Source organism: Thermobia domestica, chromosome 13 (assembly GCF_964235325.1).
Source record: "Thermobia domestica chromosome 13, izTheDome1.hap1.1, whole genome shotgun sequence".
Classification (NCBI taxonomy): Eukaryota; Metazoa; Arthropoda; class Insecta; order Zygentoma; family Lepismatidae; genus Thermobia; species Thermobia domestica.
Window position 1 is genome coordinate 13,368,903 of NC_137466.1, and position 23,656 is coordinate 13,392,558.

The following is a 23,656-nucleotide window of genomic DNA, read 5'->3' on the forward strand; positions in this document are numbered from 1 at the left end:
AATACACTGCATTTTACACTAAAATCTGAGGGAGTTGGCAAGGGTCAAGTGGCGACCCTAATTTAGTTACTACGTAAGTATGTAAAACACAAGTTATGGGGTCCCTAGAAGGATCCTGAAAAAGAAACATACTTATTTTACCAAATATGGGTATTGGATTCCCATGCATGCCATTATCGAAGTTGGTCCCAGACCGTTCCTCTAGGCGAATCTTCCTTAAGCAAGTCTTACATTGTTGTGAATGCACACTGAGTAGGTGTCGGAAGAGTAAGATTGAAGGAGAGTCAGACTCATAGTGAAGGCTCGATTTCGACACACCTTTCGTTCAGGACGACATCTCACACTATAATTCAGTACTTGCTTAAGCAACTCCCAGTATCATGTCCCTTGGATAAGATAGTGAAAAGTCAGCTATCTATACAGCCTCGAGAAAACCTTCTGTCATCAGCGCCAAGTTCACAGGATACTTATAAAGAAAACGGGAACTTTAGCTACAATACACTAACGGGATCGAGTAGCATAATATGTCTATCGACTGATCCCCCCAACAGTTGATAATAGTCATTAATTCTAGAACAGTAATCCATTAGAAAATTAAATAATTCTTTAAGCTAGTAAATTTATTACCAGACTAGTTAAAATAATTTATACAGTATAATTACAAAATAAGAATTTCAAAGTAGCTCAGCATTTCAGTAAGATTTACAAGAGTTCTATTCAATATCATATTTTAACAATTTATGTAGTTTATTTTCATAATATTAAACACCAAATTGAATGCCCTTTACTTTTACTGGCGATCTCACGACTGTAAGGCAGTCTACCAATGTCCAAAAAGAAACGTATTGCAAAAGTAATTTACTAAGCTAGAGTTAATGATCTGAATGACGGAAAGTTGTTAAAGTCCGAAGTTTCAGCCTCCCAACCTTCTTATCTGCCCCTTCTTTGCCGTTTAGTAGAAAATATTAAAGATTCATTTCTTACGTACCTGGAGTAACTTCTACACTAAGTGTTGACTGACACTCCGCGCGTCGACGTTGAACCAAGACCCGCACAAGCGAACACAACACAATACTAGCCCCAAAAATCACCCCCAGAATTTCCTTTTCTAATTTTTATATGCGCCGTCTGACGTAAGATCACCCACTCAGGAACTGAGTCGGCAGAAGCCGTTCTTATTTTTTGGTTTTGAGATAAAGCTGCACAATTTTATCAAACACTGTCATTCCCTTCCTTTGGAGACATAACGCAACCCAAGACATCTAGGATGTGCAGGGACACTGACGAAATTAGAATAATTCTGAGCGTCATACTTCAGGAGAACTCAATTCCGTAATTTTCTTAATTGCGTAGAATAGAGATCTCAGAAACGCTCTGACTTTTGTTCGTCACGTACTTCAGGGAATTGTTTGTTGATAATTTAATACGTGTTCATCATCAGCTACTTATTTACGTCAATCCTTTCATCGTGGCTTGCACTGTTACCTTTTCCAATGGTGTGGGAGAATTAAAAAGACAATAAAAAAATAACAATCACGTTGGCATGGTGCCTACAAGAACCAAATTCAATAACGATCGTCTACCGATTTTCCCAAAAGAGTAGGGTCACTAAAGTCAGTAGTGGCCGAAATGGTGTATGTGTAGGTGTGTGTGTGTAAATGTATGTCTGGAAAAGGAATATTTAGACCTTGACTAGCGGTCCCGAAAGTTTATTGTAGATAGAAAGTGTTTATGGTAGAATGCAGCTCTAAATCGAAAATCGGTATTTTCGTAGTAATTTCATAAAAATAAAATAGTTATTGCGAAAGGATTGACTAGGGCTGGCGTAAACGAAATAACAGTCTTACTGAACAAAATGAAAAAGTTAATTTGTTTCCCGCATGTATATGTGTGTATGTGGTTTGAAGGACTTATTGTTTTGAAAGTGAATACGAAGTAATATTTTCGGGATCAGGCAAGTTACAAGGCAAAGCAATATAACATATTTTCTTTTGACAACGATAAACTAGATTTAGCATTTTAATTTTTTTTACTATTTATTTAATATTGGTAAATGGAAAGTGGTGTGTGAGGGAGGGTGAGAGGAGGACGTGAATGGAGGGTGAGTGTGATGGAGGGTGAGGGGCGTCAATTGAGGGTGATGGTAGGGAAGGGTTAGGAAAAATGACCATCTCTGGTCTGGAGGAGGCGAGATATAGGAGGCCTATTTGACTTGCAATGAAGAAAGTAATAAAACTTAATTTTTACAATTATATCTTATAATGAGAGTTTCTTCATTACCACAAATTGCATTGTAAATAAATCTACTTGGAAATTTGCAAAAATACTGTTTTTTTTTTTTTTTTTTTTTTTTTTTTTTTTTTTTGCCGTCAAAACTTCTCTTTTTCAGAAAGAAAGAACAAGAAAACATCTGTGAAAAGCACGTGCTTCGAACTTTAACCTAGATTTTATCATAAGAAAGGTTTATTATTCCTCTCTGTCTCGGAGACCTCCAGTCCTTTTGGTCTTTAGGACAGCTCATTGAAAGAAATTGCACACATTACCGCTATATGCAGATATGCTCTTGGACACAGTCGGAGATTTTCAAAAGGAAACGAGTTTTCAGTAATAATAATAATAATAATAATATAATAATAATAATAATAATAACTTTATTTTCAGTGCCGTGAACAGCTCATTGGCAAAAATACAGCACTATGTTAAGACTATTATACAATCATTTAAAACAGACCAGAAAATTTGTGATATAGAATGAATATTAGTAGGTTAAGACCCTTGTCAGAAGTTTAATATATTCACATTACAAGATTAAAGCTGATTATAAAATAAGATTAAAATAGATACAGTTAATATCATAAAATACTATTAACAGAACTATGGAAATTAAAGTTTCATTTAACTATCGTTAAAATAATGAGTCAACTTTGCTTAAAATTTCATATCTTCTATGTAAAAGATCCTGGTTACCTTTTTACATAATAATAATAATAATAATAATAATAATAATAATAATAATAATAATAATAACTATTATTATTATTATTATTATTATTATTATTATTATTATTATTATTATTATTATTATTATTATTAAAACAATTGAATATGCAACTACGGTCCCATCTCTATGTCTTGTACGGGAGGTTCGCAAGTCTGCTCCCTCAATTGTGTCCCTTAGTCTGTGTTGTTCTTTCTTTCCGTTTCTTGTGCGTATTTGTCTTTGTGTTGTTAGCCTTTTATATTAAATCTTTACATTATGTAACCTTTTATTACGAGGTTTTTTTTTTTTTTTGGAGAAAAGAGGGAAACTGCTTTCCTGTTTTATATGTTTCTTACCGCCCATCTTGTTTGAACTGCATAGGTAAGATCTTTTTGTAACTTTTTATGTCATCCGTTGCCGTCACGATAATAAAATCGTAATTCTTAACAATGTATTTTTTCTCTTATTAGCGGTTTGCCACATTGACATATTTGTAACAAAATTGAGGTTTGGTCCAACACCTTTCTAATTCTCAACCACCCGAACGACTATGATTTTTGGGTTGCCTACTATTGAAGAAAAGGGAGAATGCACTTTTGGACTCGTACATACAACTATGTAAATCCGTTTAGTGACACCGTCCATACTGTTTGTGATTTTTTGCTGAGTATTACAGTGTTTGTCCAGAAATTAACTATATTGCTATGGTCCATAAGAGTGTGTCCATCACGAACAGAAATGAAAATGAAATTTTCAAGCTTCAAAGTGGGAGGAAACGGATCACTCTGAGAAACCTCATGCAGAAGGTGTTTGTCCTCAAGAATGATCACCTTGCGGGAGCTGGGATGGAACCTAGAACCCCATGCACCAAGGGTGAACGCTGTACCACTGAGCCACTAAGACCCCCGTCATGAACAATATTGTTTGTGAGGGCATAGCTAACGAACGTTACCCGAGTCCGTTATTTCAAGCTCTGCTAAAGTAAGGAACCCTCAGTGTTTAATACAGGCATGTTCAAGGGAGCTGAGCCCTGTAGCATATATATGCGCCCCCCAAGAATATCTATACATATGCCTTGAAATATTTGTTTTTTTCTGTTAATTTTTTTCTAAAATAAAAGTCTTAAAAGCAAAGGTTTCTGTTTTTACTAAAGAAAATTAGTTTCTTCGTTTGCTACCCTAATTGTTCTAATTAACAAGCAGCGTTCTCGTACAAAGTCGAAGTTAAATAGAAGTTTGGAAATTAGATATAGATCCACACAAACTGTTTATAACCTTAATTAGGGAAATGTTAATACGTTGGTTATTGGAACCGAGAAGACAATAACAAGTCGAGAGTTTTGTTCCGACAGATTCCTACTGTTCCACTGTAATCTAGAATGAAGCCCCCCTTAATATTTTATTGGCCCCCTGTGCAAAAATCTGAATTCAACACTGGGAACCCTTATAACGCAAACCACCTTTAAGCTCACGTCCATATTTCTAAAAGCTCAAAATGCGACACTTGATGTAACACCAAGTAGTTTCCGCGCCTCAAAATAGAAGAAAAGATTAAGATATTCCAAGTCTAAGATTAAGATAATTTTTATTTTCTTCTGTGACAAGAAAGAAATTCTGTGCACAAAGAATTTCTGTCTCAAGAAAAGATTGAAATCCTTTGAGATTGATTATTACATTGAAGTCCTCAAATCCCTGCGAGACAGAGTTTATGACGTCCGATAGAAAAGTGCCAGATGTTCGAAATTCTTTCATAATAATGTGTAGTCATGATAAAGCGAAGTTGCATGATTAAGCTCTTTGTGACGGTATTCCTCTTAAATTTCATATAAAAATAAATTGAATAAACTATAATAAGAAACACATTAGAAAGAGGAGAATGCTTCTTGAACTAAAAACACACTGTAACTTATGAATAATTCAATCGCTTTTTATATCAACAACTATTCTCTACGCTAATAGTACTGAAACATTAAACAAAACAACGAGCATACAACCAGCACGTCTGTTCCCTTTTACGACAATGCTCAGAGTGAGTACTGCATCACTCGTAATCCAGAACTTTCATATTCTAGTGGTGGATAAACACTGTATCCGTGGATTTTCTCGGAGTTCTCCCGTTTCCTCTCACCTTTTTCATTCCACCATTTCATTCATTTCTCAACTTTATCGTCTCAATAGTGGGACATAAAACTCAAAAATTTCATGTATATATATATATATACAGGGTATGTATATATATAGGGTGTTTCAAAACAACCCCGACTTGTTTGGGGGATGATTCCTGACATCAAGACTAGACAAAAAGTATAGATCATCCTAGGTGCACAAATGCTTCCCTTCGGAGTTATAGGCTGCGGAAAAAATGAAAAAAAAATAGCTCTAAAACTATGAGATCTACTCTAGTAGGGTCAAGGCTTCACTTAGGAACAACTATGTGCCCTATTCAAATATCTAAGTCTCAGAAGCCTGCTGTACTTCCGCAACAAGTTTTATAGAGGTAGTTGCAGGGTACTTCAAATTCTATGCCCGTAACCAAACTCCCTCTATAAAAATTGCTTCGTGAGTACCTTAGGACTTTGAAACGTGTATTTTTGCACAGAGCATATATTAGTTCGTAATGTGGCAACGTCGCGAGAGAAAGAACCAAGGAGATCTAGAAATATATCAAATATATACATCGATACTTCCAAAATAGAAGTTAATGTCGATATTCGTTGACTGTAGTACTAGTTATTAGCGTAATAACCGATGTAACGCCCTCATAGATTTGTAAAGTAATGCTAATGGTACATGTTAATCTGCGACGTTGCCAAAAGTGAAATTTTGATTCCCTACAGCGCCTGAAGGAGGCCCTGGAAAGCATGCTACCCTAGCTTAGAAACTATAGGGCTCTTCCCAAGCGGTTTAAGAAATTACACAGGAACAAACACGCGTTCTGTTTAAGTATCCATGTTCCAGAATTCGCCCGTACCAGCGACCGAACGCATCATCTATCTATTAAAATGCTACAATAGCAATTTAAAGCGATTTTTTTAGGGAGACAGGATTGGTTGAAATCTTTATTGTCGCATAATATATGGAAATATGAAAAACTGCCACTAGAGGGTTTCGCCCTCTCTCTTGGCCTGGGATGTGGAAGCATCAATTAACTTTTATTGAATTTGTAGTTGGGCAATGTGCTGTTAAAGAAAGTGTTGGTAAGGAACAATTACAAAACACAAGAAGTTGTTAACACATTTATGCATATTAATACATAAAAAAACTTGAAAGAAAACAAAATACAAACAATAACAATAACTAAACTAACACATAATAGGATAATAGAATAACAAGTGCATTTAGATAAATAATAGTAAGAGGTCCAGGGAAAGCATCAAAACAAATGAATATTCAAAAGATGATTATCAAAACGTGCTAGTGAAATATAGGCATATTATAATGGACAACATTCATGTTCATGATAATGAATGTAGTGCACATCACATCACAACACAATGGAATAAATTAGTGAGACGAATGCTGGTTAGTCTTCTGTCTTGGGGCGGCTCGAGACTGATGAAAAACGTTTGGGAGCCCTTATTAGTGTTGCGGGAAACAGTGCTATGATGGTAAACGATGGGGAATATCATGATGAATAAGCTGTCGTCAGAATAATCTTGCATGATGATGATCATCTGGACGTTGTCGAGCATAAGTGGAAATAGGATGCTGAGTGGCGTATAGCAGTATCGGAACTGGGAGTCTTGTTCCAAGTCTATAAACATTGTCTCGAGAAATATGTCTTTATATGAATAGAGACAGTTAGCTACATATTTTTGCCGTAAGAGAGCAATGTGTTGGACAAGCGGAGGAAAATCGATCTTATTATAGGGATCATCATTGGAGTATGGTAGTCTTATGCGAAATGCGAGTCTGATAGCATGACGTTTGAGAATTTCTAATCTATTGTAAAACTTCTGCGGAACAGAGAACCATGCTATATGACAGAAAGTGAGGACACTACCCATAAAGGCTTTATAAGTATTAAGTAATAATTTAGAGTTTAAACCCCAGTTTTGACCCACAAGTCGGCTTAAAAGCTGTAATCGATTTTTTCCTTTCCCAACAAGTTTCTGGAGTTGGGCTGTCCACAGCAATTTATCATCGAAAACAATACCTAAATAGGTAACAGTTTTAGTCGGCTGTAGATGATCACCAACACGTATCCGTAGCAAACTTGGATTACCGTGAACCTTACTGCGGCGGCTGGGCGGTAAAATTACTAGCGTCTGTGTCTTATCTTTGTTAAGAGTGAGTCTCCATTTATCACACAATTGAAGAAATGCTGTAATTGTAGGCTGTAAGTGGACATTAATTTGCTGAATTGTTTTACCAAGCGTGAGAAAAGCAGTATCATCCGCATATTGGAACAAATATGTATTAGGTGCTGGAGATGGAAAATCCGATGCATAGTGGATGTAAAGAAGTGGTGATAAACTTGAACCCTGTGGTACTCCGGTGACTGGGAATATCGGATGTGATAATGTACCATTGATAATCACATAGGCAATACGATTCAGTATAAACGAAAATATAACTAGAAGTAAGAGGAATTCCGAGTTTCAGTAGTTTATAAAATAAGCCGTAATGCCAAATGCGGTCAAACGCCTTCTTGAGGTCCATGAGTAAATGGCAAGATGGTAATGCTTTGTTATAATGATTGGTAATTATAGTCGTAAGTCGAAGTAGTTGGTCACTGATACTATATAAAGCGGCCGGAATCCTGTTTGATGAGAAGGTCGAAGATTATGCTCGCTAAGATATGGATGGAGACGACGTACCAGGATTTTTTCAAACAGTTTACCCAAAGTAGAAGTTAATTGTATGGGTCGATATGAAGTGACGGAGTAAGGTGGTTTGTTAGGTTTTAAGAACATACAGACCTTAGACACCTTCCAGTCCTGCGGATAATAGCCAGTGCGTAAAATAAACGTATATATTGTTGCTAAGAAGAGAAAAAAACGCAGTGAGCATTTATTAAGAATTCTGTATGATCACTATCGAAGCCAGGATCAGTATTGCGTTTGCGTTTGAGGGCTGCACGTATTTCATCAGGAGTAATCGTCTGAGTCAAAGAATGGGTGTTATCTCAAAACAGCCTGCCTGATCCGTTCGCAAAAGATGATCTTCCTGTACGAGAGGGTATGTAGTAGTAACTTTTTCCCCAGTTAATAGGTTAAATTGTTTCCAGTACCTTGTAGGATATGTTTCAGTATTCAGCTTGTTGCATGTTTTACTCCAGCTAAGCCGTTTGTGGGCAACAATGTAGGTGTGAACTGTGCGTTGCCAACCACGCGCCTGAGCCAAATATTCTGGATTCCGTGTTTTTTCATATTCACGAAAATACTGCCTGGATTTTCTTACAAGTGAAAGATATTCAGGTGACAACATTGATTGATACGTTTTAGCATGGTAGGTAGGGATATTTTTATTAGCACCTTCAACAAGAGCAGTTGTAATGCTCTGAACTGCAATGGTGAGATCAGTTTCACACGTCGGCGGTTCCAACTGATTCATTGCTATACTGATATCAGTCCGTATCTGTTCCCAATTAGCTTTATCGTACAAGAATAGAGTTCTTTCGAATGATGCAGACGATTGTGGACGTGCATGGTTGATTGTAACCTTTATGCGTAGATGATCACTACCGATGCAATCCAAAACAGATACAGTGCCTTTAGCAACTAATGTAGATGTACTAATAAGAACATCAGGGGTAGTTAGGCTACTAGGTCTGGTATGCCTGGGTAGGTTATATATATGGCCATGTAAACAAAGAGATATATAGTCAAAGAACTAAGTTTTATCTCTGTCTGAGCGACTATGGATATTGACATCCGCCAAGATTAGAAGAGTGTGATACTGGGAAAACAAATAACGAAAGAAGTCTAGCGGAATTATATGTCCGGGACAAACATAAATCGTAGCAACAGTTAGTGCCAAGTTTGAAAGATAGATTGTCGTCACTAAGTGCTCGGGCAATGGAACATTTATTGGTACAGAATGACATCTATAAGAAAGTTTATTGCGGATTCCAATTGCTACACCACCTTCTGCTCTACCGTTGGTGTCTGGGTAATCATGCCGTACAAACTGATACCGAGGAAAACGTACGGTATGTGCTGGTTTAAGCGCTGTCTCGTTTGAAGCGAATATATCTACTGTTTCTTCTAAAAGTAGTTGTTCAAATAGTATTTTATGTTGAGATAACGATCGAATATTCATAAAATGGACGGTAAGACCCATATTGAGACAGAAAAAGTTCGGTTTAAACTGCAGTATCACATGGTGCAATATGAAAGTGAACAAATGGACCAGAGTAAGTGGCATACAGATTAACTTGAAATATAACAGAGGCCGCAGCAATAACATGGTCAAGAATGAGCTGACGTTGAAACGGAAAAATATTTTGCAAAATAAGAGTGATGAATCTCAGGAACTTTTCCACAGTGATAGGTGAAGCAAAGATTGCAAGAATGGTACTGAAGCATCCGTCGTACGGAGCGCAACTGTCATTTCTGGTTGATTTGGATCAGGTGCCGGCTTAGACTTGCATTTGTAACTGTAAGTAGGATGCGAAGTACTGGAACACTTGGAACAATGTGGTTGTCTTCCCGTATTACGGCACTCCTTGGTTTGATGTAGTCCTGCATAATACCCACATGTGGGAACATTTGGACATTTTGACGTGACGTGCGCATTGTAAGCTTGACATTCTCGCATCTAACTGGGAGAGGCGCGGTAGTACGGGATGGCTGAACACGGTGTCGTTGTTTGAAGATGTGAGCTCCGTCTTGCAATAAGGTATCAGTAGAAGTTTGGGACGTGCTTAAGACACGAACCATGTATGTAGCACCATTGTTATTTTTAATGCGAATACATTTCGCTACATCAATACCTTCTGCTTTAAGTTCCTCCAGAACTTCATCGTCTGTTATTTCCGGTAGAACACCTCGAATAACAACAGACATCATTGGTGTGCGAGGTGGTGGTAGATTCTGCTTTTCCTTATCAGTCAGATTCGAAAGCTTGGCATTTTTATCAAATATTTCGTAACTGGCTTTGTTACGAAGTTATGCCGAATTTCTCGTCATCTGACTTTATGATAACACCATTCTTGATGAAAACAATTTGCTTTACACTAGCACGCGGAAGGTATTTCATGATTTGGTTGAAAATGTGACGACTATTGCTGTATTTGGCGTCATAATTAGTCAATACAAAGGAATAAATTTTCGGGCAGCTCGGTGATGCAATATAGACAGGAGGTGTTACCGAAGTAGACGGTGTAGGCTCTTACGGATCTGTGGTAAACTGCATTTCTTCCGTACGTTCAGGTGTTTTCTGTATATAAGTAGGTGAACGAGATCGAGAGCGTTTATCCACAAATTCAGCACTACTTTGAGACAGCGGTCGACCGTGCCTATTTCTGCGAGGATCCCTCCCTGGATCTTCCGAGGGGTTGCAGGTTGGAGGTACAACTATTCCCGGTAACCGATGCATGATCCAAGAGGATCAAGGCAATGAAAACAACAGATACTCAGAAGTAGTATATAGGTGAAGAGCACCCCGTTGGAATAGGTGCTACTAAAAACAAAAGAGTTGGTCAGAGTATGAATGAAAACAATGACCTTCAAAATTTAAAATAAACCCTTCAGAAGATGAGGACCTTCTGTCAGCCTCATAAGTAGCGTATCTGTACTGATCTTCCAAGTACGTCTACAATACTTGATCACAGTTTAGTACAGTAACTAACTACGAGAGAAGTTAGGTTCGAAGTGAATGAATTTAAAGTGATTTTTAGGTTAACCCGATCAAAGGGTTACGCCCTTTCTTCGGTAGGAGGAAATCTAGGTATAGGGTTTTACTTTTATTGATAGTTGGGCATTGAGAGTTTGAGGAGCATTAATTATTTTATTCTTTTCTGGTCATCATTGTTTTTCTTTCTTTCTTCAATATGGCTTTGGAGGCATCAGTTGGCATAAGGAAGGCATAAGTATACGTAAGGTCCATTTATTATTCACTATTGCATGAAGGAGGCCGGCCTATGGTGGTGAAATGAGAGATGAGGTGAAGTGCTGATAGACGCTACAACAAAACACAGGGATATGGTTAGTGTAGACAAATGAATGATTATCTTCTGCCCTGAGGCGTCACAGGTCTGATGATGACAGATGAAGCCCGCTGCTAACAACATTGATGAAACACTAGTGCAGAGATGGATAAATGCATGGATTAAGGTGAGGTGGTCGGTATATAGAAAAATCGGACTTGTGGGGGTCATTATCGTCTAAAGTGTTATGGTAAAGAGTAAAAAGATGTTAAAGAAGTGTGACTTGATGTTGAGGAGGGGTATCATGAATGATGTCCTGGTGAAAGGTATCGAGGAAGAGCGAATTACCTTCGGCAATGACTTTTGTTATGTATTTTGTGCGGAGTGTTTCCAAGTGTTGTAAGATGGTGGGAAAGTTGATACGGCGATAGAGATCGGCAGTTGGTGCTGGTAGTCTTATGCGATAAGCAAGGCGGAGAGCATGACGTTCGGATATTGCAAGTCTAGTATATAGTGCGTCAGGGTATATATAGTACGTCAGGGCAAGTCTAGTATATAGTCCAGCATATATGGCCATGTGTGAGAGCAGGTCGAAGGAAAAACTTATAAGTCTTAATAACAGTGTCAGTATGTAAGCCCCAAGTGGTGCCCACTAACCGCCGGAGAAGGTTTAATCGATTTGTAGATTGTGATCGGATTTTCTGTAAGTGAGGTTTCCAGCTGAGTTTTGAGTAAAAGATGATTCCGAGGTATGTTACTTGTGGTGATGGGCGTATGAAAGTGCCATTGACGTGAATATGAAGAAGAGCAGGATTTCGATAAATTCGTGATCGGCAGGGAGGTGGAAGAAATATGATAGCCTGTGTTTCGAGGGGATTTATGGTTAGGCGCCATTTGTCACACCAGGAAGTGAAGGCATCAATTGCTTGTTGGAGTGTTCGATTTATGTGTTGAACAGTGTTGGCTGCGGTGAAAAAAGCTGTAACGTCGGCATATTGATATAATTAGACATTTTGTGGTAGAGGGGGCTACTACGTATAATCACTGTCTGCTACGTATAATATATAAAGAAGGGGTGAAAGAACAGAGCCTTGAGGAACACCAGAGTGTAGAAAGATCGGATGTGAAAGTGATTGGTTGATGGTAATATAGGTCATACGATTTTAAGGAAAGAATGGATACATCTGATGTAGGAGAAAGAAAGATGAAAAGAGTGAAGTTCTGCGATGAGGCCGGCATGCCAAACTTTGTCAAAACCCTTTTCAAGATCGAACAATAACAGGCAGGAAGGTTTAGAGGTATTGTAACGATTAGTTATGGCGGTCGTGAGGCGTAAGAGTTGATCGGAAATACTGATGTTTGGGCGAAATCCAGCTTGATGAAGAGGAATGAGGTTTCGTTGGAAAGATGGGTTTGAAGGCGACTGACAAGAATGCGTTCAAAGATTTTGCTGAGGACTGATGTCAATTGTATAGGACGGTATGATGGGAGTTCTGTAGGAGTTTTATTGGGTTTGGTGAAAAACAAAGTTTTTGAGATTTTCCATTCTGGTGGATAAAAGCCGGTGCGGAGAATGAAGTTGTATATGGCTGCAAGAAGTGTATATAAAACGGGAGGAGAGGCTTTTATGAGTTTATAAGTGATATGGTCAAATGCAGGTACGTTTCGATTTGATGGAAGAATTGATATCTGCAGGAGTAATGGGATCATTAAGAGGTGAATCTGTGAGTTGATGGTGAATGTTGGGTTGTAGGAGGGGGAGTACGGATTTGCAAGGCGTTGGACACGTCGGGTGATAGTTGGATATGGTAGTTGAACGGTAGGGGTAAATATTTCTTGGAAGAAGGAGGCAAAAGCATTTGCTTTATCAGTATCAGTTTGGAGAGAATGATGTGAAATGATAGGGTATGATGTATGTCGAGGTTGAACAGTTAACTGATGGAATTTTTTCCAGAATTTGGTAGGATGTGATGTAGTTGAGAGGGAGTTGCAGGTAGAGATCCAACGTTTTCTTTTATAGGTAGTAAGGTAATTATGAAGTATGCGAGTCCAACGACAATGCTGTGCTAAGGATATAGGATTATAAGTACGTTGAAAGTCGCGGAAAGAGCGGCGAGAAGCAGCAAGGATGGAGTGATATTGTGGAGGGATCGGAGGTTTGTGTGGATGACGTGTACGTAGGGGTATGTTATTGTGGGTGGTTCTGTCAAGAGATGCTGTGAGTTGGTCAACAAGGTCATAGAGTTCATGTTCTGAGGTAGGCTCTTGAAGATATTGTATCGAATTTGTAAGATCCGCTTGGAAATTAGCCCAATTTGCATGATTATAATCAAAGTAGTGAATGGGCGGTGGATATGATTGAGCTGAGCGGGTGAGAATAATATCGAGTAGTATCGGAGCATGATCGCTGCCGAAAGGTGGGAAAACCCTAAGATTTTGAATATTCAGAGACGCAGAGCTGAGAACTATGTCTGGGGAGGTGTTGCTGATGGGGCGAGATGGCGATGGGAGATGATGAAATCGGCGACAAGGATATTAGAGATGTAGTTGTGAAACTGTTGTTTCTCAGCCTGAGGGCGGCAATGAATATTTATGTCTGCCATAATGATGTAATACCTAAAAGTATAGTCGATGTATTGAAAAAGATCATATGGTAAATGGGTGGCCTGGTCGAATGTAGATAGTGCATAGAGTGATGATTTTGGTGCGAAAAAATAGTGTGACTATGGAATACTCGGGAAGGTTATGTGGCTTTGGAAAATAGTGGGTGCGTACAGGGATATTGTGATATGTTCCAATTGCAGTGCCTCCATTTGCTCGTTGGTATGGTCTAGAGCAATCATGATGGTTTAGTTGAAACTGTGGAAAACGGACATGATGTGTAGGTTTGAGATATTTTTCGTTCAGCGCAAAAGCATGCATTTGTTTCTCCCTTAGGAGTTGTTCAAAAACTGTTTTGTGAGTGAGAAGAGATCGGATATTAAGGAAGAGGAAAGTGACTGCCATGAAGATTGATAATGTTTTAGAAGTTGTTGGGTGATGGTTGTAAATTATAGAGATGGCCATTCTGGATCTATTTTAGTAGATGTGATGGAAAAGTGGGCATGTGGACCGGTGTAAGTTGCAGAGTTGTAGGCCAAATAATTGTTCGGCTATGTGATCGACCTGCATAAGAATGTGTGGGGTGGATATTTTGAAGAATAAGAGTGGTGAAACGGAGCAAGTCTTCAGCAGTGATGGGTTCTCGTAAGGAGTTAGCAGGTGGTGTAGCGGAATCGGTGGTGCGGATGTTAACTGATAGTTCAGGATTATCAGTTGGCGCAGCAGGCTTTTGATGGCATTTATAACAATAGGTTGGGTGTTGTTGATGGCAGGTATTGCATAGAGGTGTTTTTTTTTAGGTTAGGACAGTTGTTAGTGGAATGGTCCTCATTGCAGTGTCCACAGCGGGGTGAGTTTGGACAGTTTTTAGGCAAATGTGAGGCATATGTTTGACATCTTTCGCAGCGGATTGGAAGTGGTGCTGAAGTGCGGGATGGTTGTAGTCTATGGCGTCTGCGATAGATATAGGCACCATTTTAAAGCAGATCGCCCACTATTTCCTTGGATGTTGTAAGAACTCGAACGAGATAGGTGGGACCTGACTGATACTTGATGCGAATGCATTTGTGTACTTCATAACATTCGAGTCTTAATTCATCAAGGTTTCTTCATCGGAATATACTGGTGGAACGCCTTTTATCACCACTGAAAACATGGGTTGGCGTCGATGTGGCGGTGGTTGCTTTTTTCTGGTTTGAGAGAGAGCTTGGATGTTAGTTTTTTCGCCAAAAATGTGAAAGCCTGCTTTGTTTCTAATTGTAGTAACGAAGTTTTGATCTGGAGATTTGATAATTATTCCGTTCCTAGTGAAGATGATTTCTGATACATTAGCTCGAGGATAGTATTTCATAAGTTGAATTAGAATGTGTTTAGGATTAGAGTATTTGTTGTCAGTATTTGTGAGAAGATAATTGAAGGTTGCTGGAGATTGGTTTGAAGCGATGTCCATAGCTACATCATAGAGGTCACTTTCGGAGGCCTGACTGACAGGAGATTTTGATCGAGGACGAGGTTGCTTTTTCTGATTTTGTGATTGTAGTGTTTCACCTGATCGTTTTTGAGAATTGGGACCCGTTCTGGGTTTGGCCCCCTTGCAGCCCATCGAGTTCACAGGGGACACACCCACGGATCGCGAAGACTGCGGAGTGGCCGAAGCCAGTGCAATAGGAGAAGAGAACAACAATGATCAGTCTGGTTGATGTCGAAGATATGAGATGAGATGATATGATATGATGAAACGGTGTACAACGATGATGATAGGTTTCACCAGGGACATGTACAGATGTTGTGAGGAATGAGAAGATTTATGCTCATATGCGAATGATGCGCTCTGTAGAGAGCGAAGGTTCAGCTAGTCTATATATTAAAATGGTAGGTTTATATGTTTGTCTCCAATCTTTCCGACAACGATATCTCGAAAGTCACAAGTCCCAGAATCGTGCCGATTTCACTGGTCGATTTCAGATTTTGTGTAGACTGTCCAGATCTAATTGAATATTTAAAAAAATGTCGTCGTTATTTCTTTATTACATTTTGAATGTTACACTAGAAGTGTTAAAATTATAAAAACTAAAGCACCGTATCATATGAGTTATACATTCCAACAGTACGTAGTTGTATACATGGGTCGTATATCTCTAAGGCTTTTGTCTAATATCCTATTGATAATGAAAAACGAAGGATAAACATTTCTCCAGTCTAACTGTAGGAGGAACCTTTATTGTTTGGAGTGTTTTAGCCAATGAACATTATATATCACTGATATCATAATTAATTTTGTGTGCAATGTATTTCCTTGTTACATACTGCATGCAAGAAGAAAGGAAACACTGGTCATACATGACTTAGGAACTCCAACCGGATGTAGGCTCAAATCTTGCAAACGGTCGAGATATTGAAAAAATCGCCCCTTTATGGCACCCCATGTCGATTTTTATCAAGACGTCTTTCACTTGTGTCTGTAAAGGGACATGTACAGATGTGAGGAATGACAAGGAGATTCATGCTCATATGTCAGTGATGTGCTGTGTACAGAGCAAAGGTTCAGCTAGTTATTACTTAAAAGAGAATTTTTCTAGTCAGTTCTAAGTAATCGAGAACTGTAATTTTGTAAAGAAGAATAAAATAGAATGAAATAAAATATAATCAAATATTTATGTGAATGCTTCTTAATGATAATATTTCAATACTATACATCTCCAGTCTCTTCATTAACATGTGCATGATTATTGCATCTGATTTCTAGATGGAGAAGCTTAAGCAAAGAAAATTTATAATTAACATTGTAAGAACAAATAAAATTTAGAAGTATCATTTGGAAGTAGAGTGACTCGAACTGAAGAAATTGAAATTACTAGATTCACGCTTATAACACAATGACTACTCTTCTAGCGGTAGTGACAACGTCTATGAGAAGATTTATGCTCATATGCGAATGATGCGCTCTGTAGAGAGCGAAGGTTCAGCTAGTCTATATATTAAAATGGTAGGTTTATATGTTTGTCTCCAATCTTTCCGACAACGATATCTCGAAAGTCACAAGTCCCAGAATCGTGCCGATTTCACTGGTCGATTTCAGATTTTGTGTAGACTGTCCAGATCTAATTGAATATTTAAAAAAATGTCGTCGTTATTTCTTTATTACATTTTGAATGTTACACTAGAAGTGTTAAAATTATAAAAACTAAAGCACCGTATCATATGAGTTATACATTCCAACAGTACGTAGTTGTATACATGGGTCGTATATCTCTAAGGCTTTTGTCTAATATCCTATTGATAATGAAAAACGAAGGATAAACATTTCTCCAGTCTAACTGTAGGAGGAACCTTTATTGTTTGGAGTGTTTTAGCCAATGAACATTATATATCACTGATATCATAATTAATTTTGTGTGCAATGTATTTCCTTGTTACATACTGCATGCAAGAAGAAAGGAAACACTGGTCATACATGACTTAGGAACTCCAACCGGATGTAGGCTCAAATCTTGCAAACGGTCGAGATATTGAAAAAATCGCCCCTTTATGGCACCCCATGTCGATTTTTATCAAGACGTCTTTCACTTGTGTCTGTAAAGGGACATGTACAGATGTGAGGAATGACAAGGAGATTCATGCTCATATGTCAGTGATGTGCTGTGTACAGAGCAAAGGTTCAGCTAGTTAGTACTTAAAAGAGAATTTTTCAACCTCAAGTCGTTTTTTACAGTTCGTTTCGCCGATAACAGAGGAATTGAAAACATGGATATTTAGGTAGAGCGCATAGCAGTTCATGTGTAATTCCTGAAACCGCTTGAGACTGGCCCAAAATTTATTATGCCAGGACGTTTAGCAACATGATTTTTCGAATTTTTGGCGGTTCATAACTGTGAAGGAGACGTTTCTCGACCGATGATTTTTAGAACTTTTTCTCTTTCATTTCATACACCGTGTATAAGAAATCACGTCCAATTTTTTTCGGGGTAGTTACCTTCCAACCTGAATATATATATATATATATATATATATATATATATATACATGCGGTGTCACATTGACAAGTGTAAACGGAACAGAATTTGGTTCTGCATTTTTCTATCGTACTTTCTTTGCCGTTAATAAACATTTTTGTTTATTTTTTTTTTAAATATTATTTAGTATCTAGATTTCGCATTTTATTATAAGTAAGTAATTTCAGTCTGGCGTTGTAGGAGTTGTGATAAAAACTTGTATTAGCATGTAATTGACATTTCTTGGACGCAAATGCATAATAATACATGTTATCAACTTACCTTTTAAAGCACTATCTGAAACGTCAAGCAAATCATCTAAGATAGGAACATATATTCTTAGGCCTGGCGTATCTTGCTGTTGCGCTTTAGCTTCTGATGCTCCAAATTCTACCAAAAATGCTAACAGAATAATCAAATGCATCTGCCTTTGAAGCTTCCTGCGAAAATGACAGTAGTTGTAGGCTTCTTCCGCTAGTGGAAATAAAAACAGTTTGTCACTTTTAAGAATTTGTTAATGAACAATTTACTGAAATATGGAGACTAGAGGAAAGTTATAATTTAGTAAGTATTAATTTGCTTTCTACGTAATTAGAAGGGTAAACCTTTTTCAAAATAGATCCGTCCCTCCATTGATGAAGATAAGCAAGAAAGGTTTACCCTTCTACCTTTCGAAGGAGGTTTGTGTTCAAATTGGCTCTCACACCGTGAGTTGAATGCGAATGGAGATAAGGCGGAGGTCAATTGTTGGTGTGGGTATATCCAACTTACTACCTGGTTGTGACAGTTCAGGTACTCCGTGAACTTGCGTCATGACAGAGTGAACATGGCACCTGCAGAGAGCCTAGTAAGGGTGTGTATGCTGTACTCTACAAACTGGGATGAAACACCGCTGCAAAAGGGCCGAAGATATGGTACACCTGTGGTGAGAGTGCCCTCACTTTGCAGACAGTGCAGAGGTGATTTAGCAAGTATAAGGACGGTGACGAAACACTCAAAGACGCACCACGTGCTAGAAGACTAACACATATACAAAATGAAGATCTTCAGGCAGCAATTAATGGTGTCAGGAGCCAGACATGTGAGGAACTAGATCTACAATTAAGTGTGAGTGGAGAAACCATTCGGCGGAACTTCCATCAACTTGGGAAGCACTAGAAGTTGGGTCGATAAGTCCCACATGATTTGACTCCGGGCATGCTTCCGGGGTAGGTTCATCTTACGAGTAGAATAATTGGAATTGTCCCGTTTCGAGAACAGCAAAAAGTTGTTTTGATTTTATTTGACACAGATTTGTTTTCACTACAAACACAAGAATTAGTGGTTACATGTGACGAGACAACACGAAAATTTAGGTTTTCTCAATTCGTGAAGTTTTATACACGTCTCGTCTCGATCCTCGAAAGGGCATTTCCTCTCGTCTCGTTTTGCAAGTTTGTGTACACACGCGAACAAAAGTGCATTGACACTTACAATTTTTCATAACTCTTAGACAACCAAACCTTCAACCAACCCTAAGACAACCAACACAGCACCAAGGATTTGTTGGTTGAGAAATAAGTAAGGCATTGTACGATTGTTCTAATTTGTTCAAAAGATATCAAACTGCAAAATGTAGAATAAAATAAAAGCCTCTGTAGTGAATAAAAATCGGGAAGAGAGCATCGTTTAGTGTCTACAGAGCTATTGATATCAAGAGAAAGTTACGAACTAACTTTATTTAACCTTAGAGATTCCAAGCAAAATCAATGTTGTTCAAACTTTCAATTTGTTTTAATGATACTGTATTTTGAAAAATCTCTGGATGTTTTTCATTATTCGTGTTAATGTTACCTCCACTTTCGTTACTTTTCAGTTTTAATATCTCTACTGAAACTTTATGGAAAAAACTCACGTCGTGCACAGTGATTTCATTCCTATCTTCGTTTTGCGAAAATTCCTTCAATCCGCAAAACCGCCGTATTTTTCATTGAAAAAGAATTATTACTATGTACGATTTACCCATTAAATCAAACAAGGACATTTTCCAGTGTTATATTAAGGGTGTCCAGTGTGTTCAAAAAATATATTGGTAAAAACAAAAGGACAATCTAAGAAATTAAAAACAAGTAGTGCCGTGTAGCTCAATCTCAATTTAATAATACAAGCATTTCTCTATTAGAAACAATTAAGATATGAGAGTAACGAGAGTTCTATCTTGCAGAATGTCGTTCCATATTAGTCATTATAACTTGTTATATTCTAAGTAATCGAGAACTGTAATTTTGTAAAGAAGAATAAAATAGAATGAAATAAAATATAATCAAATATTTATGTGAATGCTTCTTAATGATAATATTTCAATACTATACATCTCCAGTCTCTTCATTAACATGTGCATGATTATTGCATCTGATTTCTAGATGGAGAAGCTTAAGCAAAGAAAATTTATAATTAACATTGTAAGAACAAATAAAATTTAGAAGTATCATTTGGAAGTAGAGTGACTCGAACTGAAGAAATTGAAATTACTAGATTCACGCTTATAACACCATGACTACTCTTCTAGCGGTAGTGACAACGTCTATCTGAATAGTTGTCTTCACGAGGTGAAGGTCGGTGAGGGAACAAACACTATGTTTGAATGAAAAGATATAACTAATGCAGAAACTTGTTCCTTGCAGCATCAAGGTTTAATTAGCATAGGCTCGATTAGGATAGCCCTAGTAAGAAAACGTGGTGTACTTTGCTCTTTTAATAAATTAGTTACCGAGAAAAAAAATGAAATGAAATCTTTGAGTTTTACGTCCCACGGTTATGCCGGTTAGGCTAAAAGAGACGGTGAAGATGAGAGATGAATGAAATGGTGGAATGAAGAAAGTGGGAGGAAACGGGAGAACCCCGAGAAAACCCACGCACACGGTGTTTGATAGTTACCGAGAAAATTGGCAAATATATTTTCATCACGTTAGTCGGTTAATCAGAAATAAGGATTTGTTAAGATTTTAGTATGTTTGAATTCTCGGTTAAAAGTATTTTTGTATCCGTTTGGTTACATGAGCAAACTAAATTTTGCCAAGTGGTTCTATGCTATAGTTCTGCACAAATTGTGTTAAATTGAACCATTAGACCTATAATGATAATGTGAACGTATTTGTAATCATACATTGTGTATAGGACTGTGGTTAACGAGGTACAAGGAAATGAGAATGTGTCATTAGAGTGAATCTGCGCATCTCCTTCCACACCTCAGGCTGACAAAAAGTAATGATATTAGTATAAATTTAATTTCTGGAGTGATGTACACCATTTTCAAATTAGAGAGACCATTTGTGTATGGGTTTTGTCCTCACATATTACATTGTATAATTGCCTCGCGCCGAAGTTTTGTAACACCGGTAAATTTAAGAGCTCAGCAAGCTAATTCCCACCGAGTTCTGGTGAATAATATTTTAGACTGGGCCCCTCGAGCAAAATTATAGACCCTTCTGTTTAACCGGAAGTTGTTTGAAAACATCTCTGTTTTCCTTATATGTTCCAAACTTTTGAAGGTTTCCAGAGCAGGAAAATCTAATGACAAACATGCATGTAATGTGTGAGTTCTATCTTAATTTAAAATAAAGAAATTATAAACAAAAGGACTTGATTTGGCCGAAATTACGAAAATTAGGTACTCTGATGAAAAGGATATTTTTCTAGACCGGGAGAGAATTCTGCAGTTCAACGTGGAACTGAGACCTCTCCGTCACTGACAGTGAGAACAATGTGGACTCAGATACAAAAACAAAATACTTAATGAAATTATCCTAATATTTCTTATATTTGCGTAATCCATGTAAGTAACGCAAACCGTGGAGGTTATCATTCAAAAAAGACAAATCAAAACACTCATAACGAAATATTGTCTTGTGTTCGAACAGATGTGTGGGGTGTTGTAACGGCGAAAACGTTAAATTTAATGAAGAAGTAGGACATTCTTCACACATATCGCATTTCAAACCCTTGGAATATAGAAATGTTGCCACTAACGTGGAAATGTATTATTTTGTTTCAATTCCATGAGCACCAGCAGCGAGAATTTTGTTATTTAGTTCAGATTTTATTGTTTATGTGAAGAAAGTAACAAATATATGTCGTTACTAACAGCGTAAAGATTTTTTTAAATAAAAAGACAGTAATTGCCCGCAACCTTCTTGAGTCGAATGCGGTACGAGTGTTCCCATCAAGCAATCGAAGGTGTTGTCTTCAAAGCGTCGTTTGGTTTAAAACTGGGACCATGAAACAACCATTTCTTACCTGCGTATTCTATCACCACCGATACTTTATCAGATCTCGCGTTTGTAGATGAATAACTCGTAAGTAGTAGAAAACTGCTACATTATATAAAGAAAACGAAAATTTCTAACTTAAAGTTAACTCGAACCGGGTCCATAAAATTGCAAATGTTATGCCTTAACCCCTCGGCTAGTCTCTTTACCTATCAACAGTTCATATAAACTATTAATTATTGAACTGTTCTTTTACCTTACCGTGGGGAATTATTTCATGACACAAATAATTTACTCTTCTTATTGTCAACATTTTGATTAAATGTCAAACGTATTTATTAACAGTTTCTTAACTAGTAAATAATGCTTTTGTATTTTAATTGATATTTCTTTCCTATTCTATATTAATTTTTACTTTCTCCAAATACGTGTATGTTCGTTCTTTAAATTTACCGTATGAATTGAGAAGATCGAACATTCATCGTCGCAGAAGCAGTATCTCTAGTGTATTCTACTTAAGAGCTACTCATTTTGGAATTATTATATTTCATCCTACATGGTATATAGTATATTTGTAGGTTACTCTTCTGCCAATTTCTGCTAAGAGGAAAGCGAAAGTTTTTCTTTCCTAAGAATCCCAAGTAAAATATCACACTTCATGAACCGCCTCATACAGCTTCACTTAGCAAGGATATACTATTAGTACATTAAAATAAGTATCATATTCCTCTCTATGCCTCCCATACGAATAACGAGTGGAAAATAAACAAAAGCGGTGAAACTGTTTCAAGTTATACAAACACAACTGAAACCGAATGATCACTCGATTGAACTTGAGGGTGAGATATACAGCGCAAAAGAGTAGATATTAGTGGTAAATCAGTAAACGTTTCTCTGGATTTCTGTTCAGTAGTATTAGTAGCCAATTACTAACTTACAGCGAATAAACAAAGAGAACTTCAGCGATCAATTGTATTAAGTTTAGAATACAAGTTTACCTTTATTTGTAACGCTAGTTCTTCTAAGGAAATCAGATAGGGCTTCCAAGGGTATTTGCTATACTATTATCTGGTGGACCTCAGAAGCCTAATGGAAACTTCTAATAAAAATGGCAGATTATTTCTATATTTGTCTGAAATATTACATATTTATATGAATTTTTGTTGCTGATTATAATTCCAGAACATTTTAAAATGATTGTTCAAATTGCAGTTTGCGTTGAAACAACAGTTCTTAAATCTATCTATTTCAGTATAATACACTACATATAATGTAATTTTGTTAGTAATTTTATATATTCCTAAAACATTCCATTATATATATTTTTCGGGAAGGAATCGCATAATATATGCGATGAAAACAATTTTACAATGATTGAAGAACCTATGTTTAAAAAGATAGGTTAAAGAGCTAAAAAAAAAAGCTCATTTCATTCGTTTAATCTTGAAGTAATAAGTCTAGCCTCAACACTGCAGAAATGAATCCCTCCAACCCTGTTCAAACGTAGCTTTGATTCTCAGTTGCCAACGTATGTGATGTCAACTACGTAACAACATTAAAAGTTTAGACAAAAGTTAGAGACATTACTTACTGCCCATGTTTTCTGAAGAAGTGGGAAAATTACGAATACTAACACTTAGATATTTACATCATCAAAATTATGAAATATTACTTTATGTGTCTGCTGTCCACACAATAGTATTTGATGTTAATTTCCTGGAAACAAAATTACGAATCGTGACGAT

General features: G+C 37.3%; 1 protein-coding gene across 1 annotated transcript in view; it reads right to left on the reverse strand.

Annotated features, from left to right (window-relative positions):
• The window catches only part of LOC145667498 (pancreatic triacylglycerol lipase-like), a 256,451-nt gene extending 237,973 nt beyond the window's left edge, over window positions 1-18,478 (reverse strand). The window contains exons 1-2 of the mRNA XM_081734975.1: window positions 18,436-18,478; window positions 17,947-18,138 (exon numbers count right to left, since the gene is read on the reverse strand). Of these exons, the coding sequence (XP_081591101.1) occupies window positions 17,947-18,138; window positions 18,436-18,478 (235 nt within the window). The remainder of the gene's footprint in view (window positions 1-17,946; window positions 18,139-18,435) is intronic.
• Window positions 18,479-23,656: the final 5,178 nt, after the last annotated feature.